Source organism: Amborella trichopoda, chromosome 12 (genome assembly GCF_054954075.1).
Source record: "Amborella trichopoda isolate Santa Cruz 75 chromosome 12, AtrichopodaSantaCruz75HAP2 v2.0, whole genome shotgun sequence".
In the NCBI taxonomy this organism is placed as follows: Eukaryota; Viridiplantae; Streptophyta; class Magnoliopsida; order Amborellales; family Amborellaceae; genus Amborella; species Amborella trichopoda.
Genome location: NC_142347.1, coordinates 10,824,520 through 10,842,385, shown reverse-complemented (window position 1 = coordinate 10,842,385; position 17,866 = coordinate 10,824,520). Strand labels below are relative to the sequence as shown.

At 35.0% G+C, this 17,866-nt stretch overlaps 1 protein-coding gene across 1 annotated transcript in view; it reads right to left on the bottom strand.

Moving 5' to 3' along the window:
• Positions 1-9,708: 9,708 nt before the first annotated feature.
• Positions 9,709-17,866, bottom strand: part of LOC18431821 (ankyrin repeat family protein) — a 32,724-nt gene continuing 24,566 nt past the window's right edge. The window contains exon 3 of the mRNA XM_006841936.4: positions 9,709-10,349. Within this exon, the coding sequence (XP_006841999.2) occupies positions 10,036-10,349 (314 nt within the window). The 3' untranslated portion in view covers positions 9,709-10,035. The remainder of the gene's footprint in view (positions 10,350-17,866) is intronic.

The window sequence follows — 17,866 nt, the reverse complement described above, 5'->3', positions numbered from 1 at the left end:
AATAACTAGTGGTCACCTACAGGGATTCCCCCAAAAAAAAAAATTTGGTCACATAGCTTGAAAGGCTCACGATTTTAATATTCTATACTTCCTAACCTACAAGAGACAATTTGAGAGACATTTTCTAAAGAGAGAAAACGAATAAGTGAGATTCAATTATATACAAGATATCCATTCAAGGAATCATGGTGATTCAAATATTTTTTCTTCTATGGTTGTTGTTTTGTTTATTGAATCATTTCTTTTCCTGAAATTAATTGCTTTGACTTTTTTTTTTTTTGAACCTATACTTTGTTATGGATTGTTTGTATTGTTTCAATTCAGTGCTGTATATGTGCATATTGCCTTTGATCTCTCATGATTTTTGTTAGTAAGATTTCTATCTATTCTGATCTCTGTCTACTCCATTGGAATAATTTCGGTTTGTTGTTTACAAGGCTTAATCAAACTAACATTTCATTTTTATTGATTTTGGGGCTTTTAAGGCTTAATCAAACTAACAACTCATTTTGATAATTGATTATATGCTGCTGAATATGCAGCAGTGATTAACACACTACTTTTTTATCTGATTTTTATATCATTATGATGTCATTTGCTAGCTTTAAATGTTTTTGGTTTGCAGAAGTAGATTCAGCATCATTTGATCTCATTTTCAGTCAAATCTTGGTGCTAAATGCGTGTGATCATGGATCATATGCTGCCGAATATACAACAATGTTTAACACACTGTTATTTATCTAATTTTGATATCATTATGATGTCATTGACTTGCTTAAAATGTCATTGGTTTGCAAAAGTAGATCAAGCATCATTTGATCTCATTTTGAGTCAGATCTTGGTACTAAATGCCTATGATAATTGGTCACATGCTGCTGATTATGCTGTTGCATTTAACACATTGTTGTTTATATGATTTTGATATTATTATGATTCCATTGGCTTGCTTAAATGTCATTGGTTTGCAAAAGTAGATCAAGTATCATTTGATCTCATTTTAAGTCAAATCTTGATGTTAAATGCATGTGATAATTGGTCATACGCATTGCTGCATAATGAGAAGCATATGACCAATTATCACACGCATTTAACACCAAGATTTGACTCAAATCAGATCAAATGATGCATGATCTACTTTTGCAAACCAATGACATTTAATAAAGTCAATGACATCATAATGATATCAAAATCAGATAAAAAACAGTGTGTTAAACACTGTTGCATAATCAACAGTATATGACAAATTATCATAGGCATTTAGTAAAAGATTTGACTCAAAATGAGATCAAATGAGGCTTGATCTACTTCTGCCAAAAACTGATATTTTGGGCTATCCAATGACATCACAATGATATCAAAATCCGATAAAAACAATGTGTTAAATACTGCTGCATATTCAACAGCATACGACCAATTATCACACGCATTTAACACCAAGATTTGATTCAAAATTAAATCAAATGATGCTTGATCTGCAAACCAATGATATTTTAAGCAAGTCAATGACAATATAATGACATCAAAATCAGATAAAACACAATGTGTTAAACATTACTGCACTTTCAATAGCATACGACCAATTATCACACGTATTTAGGACCAAGATTTGACTCAAAATGAGATCAAATGATGCTTGATCTACTTCTGCAAACCAATGACATAAGCTAGCCAATGACATTATAATGATATCAAAATCAGATAAAAACAGTGTGTTAAATGTTGCACATATTCAGCAGCATATGACCAATTATCACATGCATTGAGCACCAAGATTTGACTCAAAATGAGATCAAATGATGCTTGATCTACTTCTGCAATCAATGCCATTTTAAACAAGCCAATGACATCATAATAATATCAAAATTAGATAAAAAAATAGTGTGTTAAGCACTGCTGCATATTCAGCAGCATATGACTAATTATTACACGTATTTTGCACCAAGATTTGACTCAAAATGAGATCAAATGATGTTTGATCTACTTTTGCAAACTAATGACATTTTAAGAAAGCCAATGACATTTTAGGCTAGCCAATGACATTATAATGATATCAAAAAAAAAAAAAAAAAGTGTGTTAATCACTGCTGCATATTCAGCAGCATATGACCAATTATCACATACGTTTAGCACGAAGATTTGACTCAAAATGAGATCAAATGATGCTTCATCTACTTCTGCAAACTAGAGGCATTTTAAGCACACCAATGGCATCATAATGATATCAAAATCAGATAAAAAGAGTGTCTTAAACATTGCTGTATATTCAGCGGCATATGACCAATTACCACACTTATTTAGCACCAAGAATTGACTCAAAATGAGATCAAATGATGCTTAATCTACTACTGCAAACCAGTTAAGCCATCCAATGACATCATAATGATATCAAAATCAGATAAAAAATAGTTTATTAAACACTGCTGCATATTCAGCAGCATATGACCAATTATCTCACACTTTGAGCACCAAGATTTGACTAAAAGAAATGAATCAAGAGAGAGTGTCTGTTGCAGAGTTCGAAATAAAGCTACAAACTAGTGTTTTAAAAATAGGCGATCTGATCCGGATTGTGTAGAAAACGGGAGTCAGACGATTCTCAACCTAGAATCGAGGTACAAACCAGTGTTTTAAAAATCGACGATTTGATCCGGAATCGGGCAATCTGGATCGGGTATCGCCCAACCCATCCCGGATCGTGTAGAAAAACGGGATTTGGACAATTCTTTGCATAGAATCGAGGATCGCCATATCTAATAGAAAACAAATTGGAGTGAGAGATGACTTATGTGGGTGTACTATTAGGTGGGGATGGAAGCGTCATGAATAAGAAGGGTGCGCCCGATGGTGGCAATTAAATTATACTATAAAAAATATAAAAAAATTATTAAAAATAATAATTGGGTGCCCACCACCCTTATCTTTTACTAAAAAAATTTAAATTTACTAACCCAATAAAAACATAAAAACTCTATTAGGCTTTATCTCAAGGGATTATTTCATTATATGATTAATAATTAATTAATTAGTTAATTAAGATTAAAAATTAGTACTAGCTCATAAGATATTAAAAAAAGCAAAAAATTATGCTAATACTAGTTTACTGAATATTAAAAAATATTAGTTTAGAGGATATTTTAAGAGAGAAAAATAACATTAACACATAACACTTTAGAATTTATTTCAAGTTGCTTTATCAATTATCCCACATTGTAAATATGAATTTTTTTTAATTTATTAATAACCAAATCTTGTATTTTATTTATTAATTTATTCATATTATAAATTTTGTAATTTATTATTTTTTCTTATAATTGTAAATAAGGTTTTTTAAATTAGATGATATTATAAGATATTTTATATTTTTTTTTGTATAGTAAAATAATTATAAAATATAAAGTTATAAACCAACAGCTTCAATTTCAATATATATTTTAGGTTGTAATAATTTTGGATGAGTAAATCAAATTAATAACTGTTTGATACTTTGACGTGATACTAATTTATGTGTTTTAATCTTATAATATTAAAGTGTTTTCTAATATTTTTAAATTGTTTTGATGTAATATTCTAATACTATATTACAATTAATAACTATGCAAACATCTAGACAAGAAAACATCTCGGTATGCACCTATTTTTATAAAATAATGAAAGTACATAATGCATCACTCTTAATTTCTTTTATAAACTAAAAGAAAGCTATTGTTAGAGATTTATAGTGATTTTTTGAAAAAAAATTTTCAGAGAGAGAAAAATAATAATTGGTTGATAGGGTCCACTACCCCTCTCCTTCACCAAGAAAATTTAAATCACTTATCCAAAAAAAAAATACTAATACTATTAAGCTATTAGCTAATTGAGATTACAAAAATTGGTACTAGCTCATAAGATATTAAAAAATACAAAAAAATAATACTAATACTAATACTGTTTTATTGAACATTAAAAAACAAACTAGTTTATGGGATATTTTAAGAGAGAGAAATAACACTAGCTCATACCACTTTAGAATTTATTACTAGTTGCTTTATCAATTATCCCACATTGCAAATATGAATTTTTTTATTTATTTTCTTAATTTTATTAAAATATGATTGCAAATTTATGTTATTAAATTATATATTTCTATCAGAGAGTCATATCCTTGTTTTTTTAATACATTTTTATAAAATGTAATTAATAATTATTCTAATTACAATAATAATCAAATCTTATATTGTATTTAGTAATTTATTTACATTATAAATTATGCAATGTATTTTTTTTATATAGTTTTAAATTAGATTTTTAAATTAGATGATATTATAAGATAAGTTTCAAATATATTCTTATTGGTATAGTAAAATGATAATAAAATAATAAAATACAAACTAATAATTCTAATTTCAATATATAATATCGTATTTAGTTAGGTTTTAATAAATGTTTGATGAGAATCTTCATAGAGGAAAAGAACATCTCAATATTCATATATTGATGCAAAAAAATAAAAGTTATTAATGTAGTACCCTCATTTTTTATTGGATTCTTAAAAAACAACATTTATAATGATTTGTAATAATTTTTTTGAATTTTTTTTAAGGACGAATCCAACTGTTTCGGCCGGTTCATGATCTGAAATGTCGATTCACCAATCCGAATGGATTTTTAGGGAGCCTAATCCGAAGCGCCGATCTATTTTTTAAACCATTGGTACAAACCAAAATCAATAAAAATGAGATGTTGGTTTGATTAGCCTTGAAAACCCTAAAATCATTAAAAATGAAATGTTAGTTTGATCAAGCACGGTAAACCACAATCCAAAATCATTCCAATGGAGTAATCATGCAATCCAAAATCATTCCAATGAAGTAATCATGCAAACCGACATAGTTCAGAATAGATAGAAATCTTGTTGACAGAAATCAGAAGAGATCAAGGGCAATATGCACATGTACAACACTGAATTGAAACAATACAAACAATCCATATTAATGTACAAGAAACCAAAAACTAAATAGTCCCAAAGCAAATAATCATAGAAAAAGAAATGATTCAATAAAAAAAAATAGCACTCAGGAAAAAAAATGAATCATCATGATTCCTTGAATGGATATTTTGTATAGAATTGAATCACACCGATTCATTTTCTCTCTCTAAAAAATGTATTAAATTGTCCCTTGTAGGTAAGGAAGTATAGAAATATTAAAACTGTGAGCATTTCAGGCTATGTAACCAAAAAGAAAAATTTTGGGGGTAAACCTTGCCGGTGACCACAAGGTTTTGGACGATCAAAGAAACAAAAAAAATATGGATGACTGCAGTAGTAAAAAAGAAGCAAACTACGTATCTTTATTTTTATTTGTTAATATCTTCTACCCTTTTATTGTGAAACCCTAGAAAGAAATCCGACATAATTCAAAAAAAATGAAACAATATTTTCGAAAAAGCACTCAAAATAGTCAGATCCAGAAATAGCCTTCAAGAAATGGTTGATTTCTTAACAAATAAAAAGAAACAGCATTTCCAGTATTTGTAAGAAGGGAATAGATCGTAGAGAGAGGAAGAGAGAGGGAGATAAGGAGAGGAATGGTTAGAATAGAGCAGAGAAAGAAATCAGATGCAGAGGAGATGAGAGAGCACTGATGAAAGAGGAAAGAGAGACTGTAGAGATATGAGAGGGAGAGAGGATGTGAGAGAGGATGAAGGAGATCTATAATCATATGAAAATCTTGGTATATAATTTTCAAGGAGAACTATAAACATATGAACAATTGAGAGGGAGAGAGGATGAGAGAGAAGATGTAGAGATAAAGTGTACCGTCAAATTTTATCATGGTTTATAATTTTGATGTAAAATGTTTTTAGGAATATCTCAAAATCTATTTTTATATCTAATTATAAAATTTTAAATTTAAAAAATGGTTAAAATCAAGTAGATCTATAAACATATGAAAATCTTGAAAATAGACAGTGTAGATAATATGTTGTAAAATACACTATTTTTGATATTTAAAATCTTTTTATTTTTCATGGTCATACATTTCGATGTCGAGATGATCAATCAAAGGGTTTTTCAACATTAAAACTACCTTTTCTGATGGATTTTTGAGGTGCATCCGTAGTTCTATATTATAAGGTTGCATCCTTATATAAACTTTTTCTATTTCTATAGTATAGTTGAGTTTTGAGTGGAACATATAGTGGACCGGTTCGGAGTGTATTGTGTTGTAATTTGGGGTGTTTCTGGTTATGTAATTTTGATTTAGAAGTGAGTCCTACCTTGCTGTAATTTCCATATTTGAGTTTATATTTTTGGTGTTTTTCTTGAAACAATCTAAATGTTTAAGTCTTGGACAATTTCTCTAGACACGCGAGATCCTTGAGTTTAGTATAAAAAGAGAAGGCATGCCATTTGGTTGTGCTCTCATTACCCTGAGCCAATGGTTTAAAAACCGGATCGGTGATCCGGATCGGGCTTTTCAAAAATAGATCCGGATCGGCGAATCGGCGATCCGGATCGGAATCGGGTGAATCGGTCAGAATAATGCTTCAAAAAAATCCGAAAAAATTATTAAAATTCATTATAAATATTGGTTTTTAGGAATTCAATAAAAAATGAGGGTACTCCATTAAGAATTTTCATGTTTTTGAATGAATATGCGAATATTGATATGTTCTTTCCCTGCATGAACCGCCATTCAGCATTTAATTTACAGTATTTCGTGCTCATCCCTACACTGTTGCTGTTGGGACTCGATATGTGAAGTATATGGCTGGGATAGGGTGGCCTCAAAATCATCATCTCTCTCGTTTTCTCTTTGAATAATATGGATTAAAAAAAAAAAAAAACAAATTTTCAAAAAAATCGATCATGGATTAAAAAAAAAATCACAAATTTTCAAAAAATTCTATCATGGATTACAAAAAAAAATTCGATCATGGATTAAACAAAAAAAATCACAAATTTTCAAAAAATTCAATCATGGATTACATAAAATTCGATCATGGATTACATAAAATTCGATCATGGATTACATAAAATTCGATCATGGATTACAAAAAAAAACAAACAAAAAAAACAAAAAATTCAATCGTGGATTACAAAAAAAGAAAAAAATAGTTCGATCATGGATTACAAAAATTCAATCATGGATTACAAAAAACTCTATCATGGGTTACAATAAAAGCAAAAAACAAAAAATTCAATCATGGATTAAAAAAAAACAAACAAACATTTCGATCATGGATTACAAAAAAAAAACAAACATTTCGATCATATATTACAAAACATTCGATCATGGATTACAAAAACTTCTATCATGGGTTACAAAAAAAAAAAAAAAATCGATCATGGATTACAAGAAAAGAAAACAAACATTTCGATCATGGATTACAAAAAATTCTATTATGGGTTACAAAAAACCAAAAAATTCGATCATGGATTACAAAAAAATCTATCATGGATTACCAAAAAAAAAAAAAAAAAAAAAAAAAAAAAAAAAAAAAAAAAAAAAAAAAAAAAAAATTCCGTACGGAATCGCCGATTCACTGTTCGGACTCGCCGATTCCGTACAGTGAATCGGCGATTCACTGTACAGAATCGTCCGGTTCTCTCTAGAACCGGACGATTCCCGATTTTTGGGCGATCCGGTTCCTTTTTCACTATTTCCGAGTCGAACCGGGCGAGTCCGGTTCGACTCGGCGTTTTTTAAAACGCTGCCCTGAGCTAAGGATTCCCATGCTAGAGATTAAGGAAGGACATAGATCTCGTGAGCAATTGATGTTCGACATCCGGATTGGGGTGTACTAAATCCATGGAGGTGATCTTAGGCAAGATAATCCAGTAGCTTGATTTTATTTGAATAAAAAAATATTTTTATGTCATATGCAAGTGATGATCTTAGATTGTATTACGTTCTATTTTTATTATTTTTGACTTGTAATTGGCGCTTATAAGGGTCCAACAAATATAAATTAAATATACTAAAAAAATTTAATTGCATATACTTGTCCACGACCCATTGCCTTTTTTTAAAAAAAATACCTTTAATTATTTAGAATTAGTAAAATAAAATTACAAAATGACGAAAACACGTTGTCCAAGTTACCAAACGTAACCCTTTTACATTATAAACCCTTTGTTCCATGTTATTTAACCAAGCCACTGAGGAGGGACATAAATTGTTGAATCCCTTCTCTTTTTTGTTAAGGTTCTCATTCCTAAATAAAAGGTACTGGAGTGAAGTGAGATGAAACTTATAAAACCATACTTCTAACATTAAAAGAAAAAATCTATATAAGGTACTGGAGTGAAGTGAAATGAAACTTATAAAACCATACATCTAACATTAAAACAAAAAATCTATATAAGGTTGCAACCTTAAGATGTAGAATTACAGATGCACCTAAAAAATCTATCGGAAAATGTTGTTTTGAAGTTGAAAAACCTTCTAATTGATTATCTCGACATCAAGATGTATGAATATGAAAAGAAAAAATATTCTGAGTCCTAAAAATAATGCATCTTGCAACACATTATCTAGACCGTCCATTTTCAAGATTTTCATATATTTGTAGATCTACTTGATTTTAACCATGAAAAATGGTTTCATGAGGGATGGACCACATGACTACATATTCAGTCCAAAAGGTGTAAAGCATCATCTAAAAAATAGATGTATTAATAGGCCCGTATTTCTACATATAGGCCGAATAGAAACCGGGTCCTTTGACTATTATTGGAGTTTAAAATTTTATAATTAGATATAAAAATAGATCTTCAGATAATGCTAAGAATATTTTACACCAAAATTACAAAATTTTGGAAGTGTACCTTAATTGGTTTGTTTAAGATTGCAACCTCATAGAAACCACACCCTATATAAAATGATTTAACTAATGACCTTTCCACGGATATTGCTATAAGATGATTTAACTAATGACCTTTCCACGTATATTGCCCCTAAAAAATTAAGTAGAAATGGCAAGCCACAAGTGACTTCTTATTCGGATGAGAACATTGTGCAGACCAAATTTTAGCCTGAACCATGTAGATTTCTATCAATATTTGTAGAGTCCTAAACAATACAACCCTTGGGAGCATACCACACATTTACTCTAAAACACCAACTTGGGAGATTTTTCTTTTTTTATTTAAATTTTTGGGATCTACCTATTATAACTAGATGATTATTTTCAAACAAATTTGTTTTTACTTTTGAATTCATAAACATCTAGATCATTCCCTCCAAAAATCGGAGGGTTCCAATGCAATCTTGGAATGATATTTTTTCTGGCACATAGAGACTCATAACAGAACAAAATTTTCTTTGAGGTCATTTGCCAAATTGAGATATCACATCCCAAAATTTGAGCCCCAAAAAGATATCCCTAGAATAAGTTTTGCCCGAGGGAGTAAATGGATAGTATACTCCGATGGGAGTAGGAAATCTAAAAAAAATAGAATATAAATGAATATTTTTCCTAACATTTACAAAAGGGGAAAGCATGGAATGAAACCATTTACCTTTATACAAGGTGATCGCATTAATCTTGACCTAGAAGTAAAATTAAGAGGTTGTAATTATTCTATTGACTAAGCTCAAACTTCTAAAGAAATTTTTTCGAACTTTGTGATACATCCAAGCTATCAAATTTCACATCAAATGATTGTAAAAAATTGTGACCACCTTGTATCAAAAGTAAATAGTCTCATTGTATACAATCTTTTTACCAAATATGACGAACTGCCATACATATTTATCAATGAAATCATGATCCATGAAATATAATGTTATTCCAGTAATTATTTCCTCATACAAATACCTTCGACCCAGACCTTTCGTGAGATATGATAGATTTCAATCAAACAAAAAATGAAATTTAGAAAAACAGAGTGCAAAAAAAAAAAAAAACAACCAGAGTGCTCAAACCATAGATCCTGAACCAGACCTAGAAACCTTGAATTGCACGAACTTCCATGCCGCCAAAAGTAGCCAGCCAATAGCTGAGAGATCCGGCTTTAAGAAACGAATATCTTTCAATGTAAGAAAATCAGCCCGAATCAGATGAAGATTGACAAACAGGAAGGTAGTATGTATCTAGCTGCCAATATTTGTGCTTGACTCCTTCCCAAACTTTCTCTTGTAGGCAGTCCTTGACAGGCAATGGAACAAATTGCGTTAAGAAACCTAAATGAGCAAGCTCTAGAGCAACCAACTGACAATAAACCATGTGGAAAAATGCATTATCCCCACAAAGCCCATTGAAGAACGAGTAGACCCCATCAGGCTTCAACAACTTGGGAAGATGCTGATGGAACTCCCTCAGATCTTCATAGTACTCACCATATGTGTCAAAGAAGATGCCTGAATTAAAAGAGTAACAGAAGACCATGAAAGTCCAAATAACAAAAGGATATCACTGGCTGAGGTCCTCACAGATAGATGGAGTTAGAATATAAAATAGTAAGAATCTGAAACATTTAAATGAGAAAAGAGAGCTGAACTTTAAATGAGCTTCGAATAGTGTTTCTGTTTTCTTAAGGGAGGTCAACAGTGGAAATCAAACCTAGGGTGTGATGATTTTAGAATTGTTAACACTCCAATGCAGTAACAGTATTAAGAATCTTCAGAACTGATTCTACCCCAGGAACACAACTATTGGTTCTCCACCACCTCAAAACCAAATCAAAGTTATTTTGAAGGGACATGTTTTCTGAGTGGAGATTGTTTTGGAGCTTTTCCCCCACATGCCCTAAAAGTAGTTTTAGGTCAGGGCGCTGGAGGTCATACTCCAATGGGAGCACACCATCATTTCCCCAAAATAAGTATATTCATTTTAGAAAAGACTAAAATATATGTGCTTTCACATAGATGCAACTGCTATTCTTATAACTCAGTATAGTGAATTTTTTGCATTAGCACACAAGTATCTCATTTATAAGTACAAAGAGACGGCAACCGTGAACATGTTGTGCAATTCAGTATTGGAACTAAAATAACTTAATTCTATTTATCGTCCTCCGGCTCACATCTATAATTCCAAGGGACAGAGATCCCAAGAGTCCCTTTGACTAATTGACAGAATTGACCTTGCAGCAACATGCTTTCTGAGAAAAGAATAATACCGCTCCCTCTATCCAATAATACTACTGATTACACTGCAAATAAAGGAAATAAACAAAAGGTACCTATCTCAAAACTCACCCTAAAACAAACAATGTCAAATATCCATGTCTTGTCCAACAAGACATCAATAGTATCTCCTATCATACTTCATTCGACAAATTCACAGGCTGTTTATACCAAAAAAACAAAACTGGGGGGGAACATAGCCGAAAATGTAATAAAGGACTCAACCTTAAATTGTTACATGTCGGAGTGGAAAAGAAGGTTAGATACAATAACCATATTATCTCCACACCTCACTGAATTTGGTTGAGAATCATATCGAAGGGACAGCAATTTCTACGAGGGATTCCAAGAAGCACTAGTTGGGGGCAAGAATGTCACTAATACAAGCATCCTCCAATAAATCCTCAAAACGAAAGACACCCGTATGTATATAATTTCAGTTTTTGGGGTCCCATTTGGGGAATGGACATGTTTGACGTATATTGCCAACCTCGTCTCCTCTCAAACACAACCACATGTCAATAAAGCTTACCAAATATTTTTGAAATTTTCTGGAGCTAAGAGTGATAAAAAATTCATATTTTTGTGATTTCTCTTGTATGTCAAATGGAGTAGTTCCCAATTATTTCGAGCACTTTGGTATGTGTTAAGATTTGTTGTAAGATTTAAGCCATGATATCATTTCAGTAACATGATTTGAATATAGACAGCTGGCAAGGTGTGTTTGCATTTTTTGCATTCATTGGTAAGAATTTCCCTTTTATTTTGGGCTTTCTGTATTGAAATTTTTTGTTTGTTCACTCTTTAAGTGGGACAAAGGCTTGTTGAAGTATTTCAAGTTAAACCCTAAATATTATTTTCACTAGGCTAGTGAGGGTTTTGCATGCAAATTGTATTTGTATAAAAGACTGGTAGATTGAATGAAATACTTGACCAACTTTCAGCTAGAAATGAGCTACACTTCTTAAACACGAGAGAAAAACAGAAAACAAGCAAAATCCCAATCAACCATGAAACCCCAAGAAAGAAAGAAAAATTACTAACAGTTGACTTGCTGGAGAGAGAGATATCTTGCATTCTATAAGAAAATAAGAATGATATTCCTTTCATCCTTCTTTTACAGTACTAATGATTTTTTTATGCTTGAAAGAAGTTCATGTGCTATTTTTCACTTCCTAGGATAGTACACTTATAGAAGCACTTGAATTTGGATCGTACACTTTACTCATATAGAAGCGTTTAAATTTGGGTATTGAGTTCTCACTTTCTACTTTGAGTTTGCATGAAGTGTATTCTCTTGAATGGTCAATTAAATGGATGCACGTGTTGCACTTTTTGCTAATCCAATAGGCGACTTGGATCTACAATTTTATTTGATCATCCAATAGTGTCATAATATTTTTTAGAGTTTTTTGTCTCATGGCCTCCATATTATTTTGAATTCGAATTCTTTATTTAATTAGCACACCAATAGAGCTTCAGATCTTGACTTATATTTTCTTCAACATGAGAGGGATGAATCTTAATTTTCAACCAATGAAATGGACTCATCTTGAGTTGCTTTATTTTCAACGAATTAGGAAGCATTGACATCTTTTTTCCTTTTTTAGCCTCCATGGCCGGTGCGATAGGTACTAATGACTTGTCCATCTGTTTCTGGATCATGTTTTTGTTCAATTTTGACAGGATTTTCTTTCTTTAATGAGTTGTATTTTCCACTTCTTTATTCTTTTTCAACACGAATTTCCAAGTGTTTAGTCTTTAGCCAATTAATTGAAATTTGTTAGGTTTCTCCACCCATATTTTCTTCAAGCTCAATGTCGTCCAACACTGACCGAGTTTTACGACAAATTTTTCATCGCTTAATTGTTCTTCAATTTCGCACTGAAGTATTGGACATTCTACCTATACCAAGTGCTATTGGCTGTTGTGTTTTCTTCTCCAATCTCCTATTAGCACACCAAATCTCGACCCGTCAACATTAGTGTTGTTCATTGCTGTTGTCGAGTTTGAAAATGTCTATGGGGCTCAGGTAAGTCTCGGAATCAGGCTGTTGTTGCCTATTGTGTTTTCTTCTTAATGGCCTATGAGGACAAAAAATCTTGAGCCCTTCAACATTGAATTGTTGTTCTTTGTTGTCGTCGAGTTTGAAATGTCTATGGGGCTCTAAAGAAACTCTGAATCAGGTTTAGTTTCCTGGTTTTTCACTTTTTCATCTACATTGTCTCTTTCTTTCCTAATTTGTGGTTCGTCACCATTTGATTTATGATAATTACATACTCTGTTCTATTTCCATTATATTTGGCCAAGCAATGCCCTAATGTCATAAAGATTAAGCAGTGCCATATTCTATTCTTTACTGGAATGGCTCCCCATATATAAGAATCAGTATCACTGGTACCATTGAGAATCTATGACCCCCTAAGGCTCTCTAGACTCTTCATTCCTGGAGGTTACTTTTTGAGAAGATGTCCTTCCTCTGGTAGATTTAGAGTGTAGGTTTTGGTAAATTTTGATTTTAGATTACCCTTCAATGTCGAAGGGCTCATTATTTGGTGAGCCCACGTGATGGAGAAGAATAAAACATAGTAGGCAATAGCAGCCCACCGGGAAGCCCAATATATCTTGAAGTGAAGTCAAAGAACAACAATGAAGTTCCAAGCAATCTGAACAAAAAGTTTCTCAAAAAAAGAAAAAATCTGAACAAAAAGTCACTGGTATACCCTATCATGTTCAATGTGGAAAACTAGGCATAAAAATAAAATGAAAATTTACAGATATGCCGAAGTATTCGGCATGAATCATCCTCACCACAAGAATCTACCTTATGTGAACAAAAAGAATTGGAGCACAAGTCATAACAATTCTTAAAATCACAAGACAGTGTTGACATTCATGTTCTCTCTCTCTGGCATAGAAACTCACTGCTTCTGCATGAGGGCATTCTAACAGCCATGAACCTAACCACCTCCGCCTCTCTCAAACGCTTCTTCTCCTTCTCCACCCATACTCCTCACCGCCTCTCTCCCTCTACTTTCTCCCTCTCCTCTCTCCTCCTCTCCCAAGTTGATTTCCATTCCTTCTGACTCTTCCCTCAAGCTCACTGATCAGTTCAGGTCATCTTTGGTCGGGGTTTTTCACCCTCAAAGAGACGACTTTCATGGGATCGAAAAATGGTGAAGACATTTCTGGCAGGATGATACCTTGACCTGCTGCAAGCTCTCTGATGGGTCCACTTTGTTCTCTCTCTTCTGAGAACAGTACTCTAAAGGTCCTTTTTCAGGAAGCTTCCCTCGCTCTCTCGAGATGATCACTGGATTTGGGTTCCTTCCATAAACAAAAGGTTTGGGTCACAGTTTCCTCCATTCCCCACCATGCCTGGTACCAGGACGCCTTCAAAGCGCTTGGGAATGCTTGCGGCTCATTCGTAGCAGTCCATTGGAAATCCCTGGAGTCTCTACCTCTTGGATCCATTTTGCTGATTGTAGATGTTCTGGAACCCCATTTCATCCCATCCTACCTCTGGTTCGAAGTAGCTGGGCTGTCCTACCAGGTATTTCTGTCCTGGTCCACTGCATCCCCACCCTCAGCCCGTTTCGTTTCCACAGCTAGCCCTTCCAGCCACCCTCAGGCCCGTTTTCCGGCTGTGGCCAGTCAAAATCCTAATCGTCTCGCCCTTGGACAACAGTTTCCAAGAGACACAAGTTCCCGGAGTGCCAGCACCCACATCCTAATCGACGTCAATTACCTAGTCCCATGGTTCCTATGGTTCAGACCGCTAATCCTTTCAGCCCCCTTGCCTTGTCTCCTGGGCCTCCTGAGCCGGTAGCAGCCAGCCCCCTTTTGCCCGACACTCATCACCTACTCTCTGACGCATCGCCGCCTTCCAGTCGGGGCCATCATTTACCTGTGGCAAATATGCCACCATCTTTGATGACAGCTGTTGCTCCACCTGCCTCCATTTCAGCTACCCTCGTACTACCCCTGCCACCTGTCCATCCTTCGAAGGCTTATGACCCAGACCTGTCCACCTCCCTTGCCACCTACCCCCACCCTCCTCCCAAGGTCTCCTCTTCTTTGGGAACAAACGGCTCCCTTCCCATGCCTATTTTTACCTTTACCTTCTGGTCTTTCACCCATACCCAGGTCTTTTCCCAGCCGGCCCCCAATGGACTTTCAAGCCGCGCTACGCCGCCCAACTCATCAACCCCTGTGGGAGGTGAGCCCTCCGCTGTACTCTCCTCTCTGCAGCCACCGCCGGAGGAAGAGCTGCCTCTTCCCTTGGCCACTCTCCCTTTCTTGACACCCCTTTCTCCTTTGCTCCCCTCTTCTGCTCCACCTCCCCCCCTTCTTCCCCCTTTCGATTCTGAACCTCTCTCCCCCTTTGCCTCTCTTGCTCCTGCTCCTACATACCTTTCACCAACCTCACCACCTTTAATTAATCTCGACTCACCTCCTGGTGCCGTCTCAGATACCCCGTGGTTGGTGAGGCACTATCTGCTGCCCCTAAAGAAGTACCACCCTACGATATGGACCTCTTCTCTCGTACTACTTTCTTCCCCTCTCCCCTTATTCTGGTTGGGATTCCTGCTGACCACTACAGTGGAAACCCTATTATTGTCTCTATCCCAGTACCGCTGCCCAACCCTTCGCAGCCTTTCCGGGCTCTGTGGACCCTTTTCTGGGCTCTGGTCTGGTTCCCCCTGGTTTTTTGGTACCGGAGTTGTTGTCCCTTCCACCTATACCCCCTGCGGATGATCTCCTGGGATTCTCCTTTATCCCTCTCTTCTCTACCGCCAACTGTGATTGCTGGTCTCGACCCCCATTTGCCCTCTTTTTCCTCAACCGTTCTTCTTCAATCCTTTTGGAACCATGAAACCCAGATTTCTTTCATCCCCCACCAGTTGCTCAAATTCTCTTGCCACCCTCTATTATCCCCTCCGAGAACCCCACCGACCCTTCGGCTTCATTGGAAGTTTTTGGCTCGGCACCTGCTGTAAACATCTTCAACCGGCCTACTCCAGAGGATGGACTGTCACCGATCGGTGTGCCTGCTTTACCTGGGCCTTCATCCATCGAAGCCCCTCTTAAGTGGGAACTGCTATCAGTCAGAGCTCCTCCTGCTCTCCAGCTTCTTTCGATTCCATGCACTCTCCGCCGTCAGTAGACTCTACTTTTGCAACATGATGGACCAGGCCAAAGGCAAACGAGAAGTTGCTTACCTTGTTTTTAGTATCAATTACGACAGAGCTCCTAATCTCTCTCTCCTTAGCCCCTTTTCCCATTGATTCTAATTCTGATAGGATTCTGTTGAAGCGATCCCCTAGGATCTCCCCCTTTTCCCTTTCTCCTAAATGTTAATTTTTTCTTGGAACATCCGTGGGCTAGGCCTACCCCACAAAAAACTTGCAGTCAAGGATTTTTGCTGCAAATACCACCCCTTAACTCTCGCCCTTACCGAAACTAAAATGGCTATACCTACCCTCCAACAGGTTAGACAGGTATGGGTCATCATCCCTGCCAGTGGGAAGCCCTCCTAGCTCAAGGTGCTTCAGGGGGCAGGTGATTTGGGACCCCAACTGCCAAAACTCTATCCTCCTCTCGCTCTGCTTCTTTCTCGGTTTCTCGTTTATTTTCTAGCATATCCGATGGCCTATTGTGGAAATTCTCTGCAATCTATGGCCCAAATGCTGACTCCCTTGGACCCTCGTTCTGAGACAAGTTATACCACATTGCTTCCTTACCACACCCCGTTTAGTGTTTAGGAGGGGATTTCAATGTGACCAGATGGTCCTTTGAAAGAACACCTCATCTCGAATTTCACCAACTATGCTTAGTTTTTCAGACTTCGTCTCTCAAAATAACCTTCTTGACATTCCCATTCAGGGTACACAATTTACCTGGTCTAACCATTCTTCCACCCCTTCTCTTTCTAAGCTGGATCGTTTCTTGGTTAGTGTGGAATGGGATTCCACCAGCGGGTAGGTCCCACCATGACCACCATATTTTAGGCATGAGTCAAGAATGCTTGATTTACACGCTGTGAGGGGCCTGAACGTGTTACTCAAACTAAAGATCCCTACAGTGACTTAGGATTCAGAAAAACGTGGTTCATATACTTAAAGGGTTATCCTAAAAGTTCTCTTTTGAAGATAGATCAATCATAAACACAACCGATGCGGAGGGTTGAAGGTCTTTTACAACAAAATATAAATCAGAAGGAACCCTAACGTGCAATTGGACGAGTACAACTATGCAGGAGAAGTCGACTAAATTAAACAAGAGTTACACAAGACAAAGCTTAGTCAAATAGACAACTAGATGTTGATCTTCAACTCAAGAAAATCCTTGGTTCTTTCCAAATCCACTTTTGAGAGGAAAAAACTACAGAAACCAAATTAAATAGAAACTAATATTGGAAAGAAAATAAGAAGTAAACTTATAAAGAAAAGGAATGGAAATTACAGAAATATCTGAATATATTTATGATATTTAAAAAGTCCCACCTATTTTATTTTCTATGTTGCAGTCCCACTTTCCTGCATTTTTTTTTTCTTTTTTAGCCCAAACCACCTCTTGTTGGATGAAGTTTCTATATCTATATTTTTTATTTGCAAGTGAATGGTGGTTCAGAATTCAAAGTTTTGCAACCATCATTTCAACATAAATTTAGTGTCATGGCTTCAGAATTTGAAAGTCTGAACCCAACATATTAATCAAAAGACTGTTGGGGGTTTGGAAGGAACTTG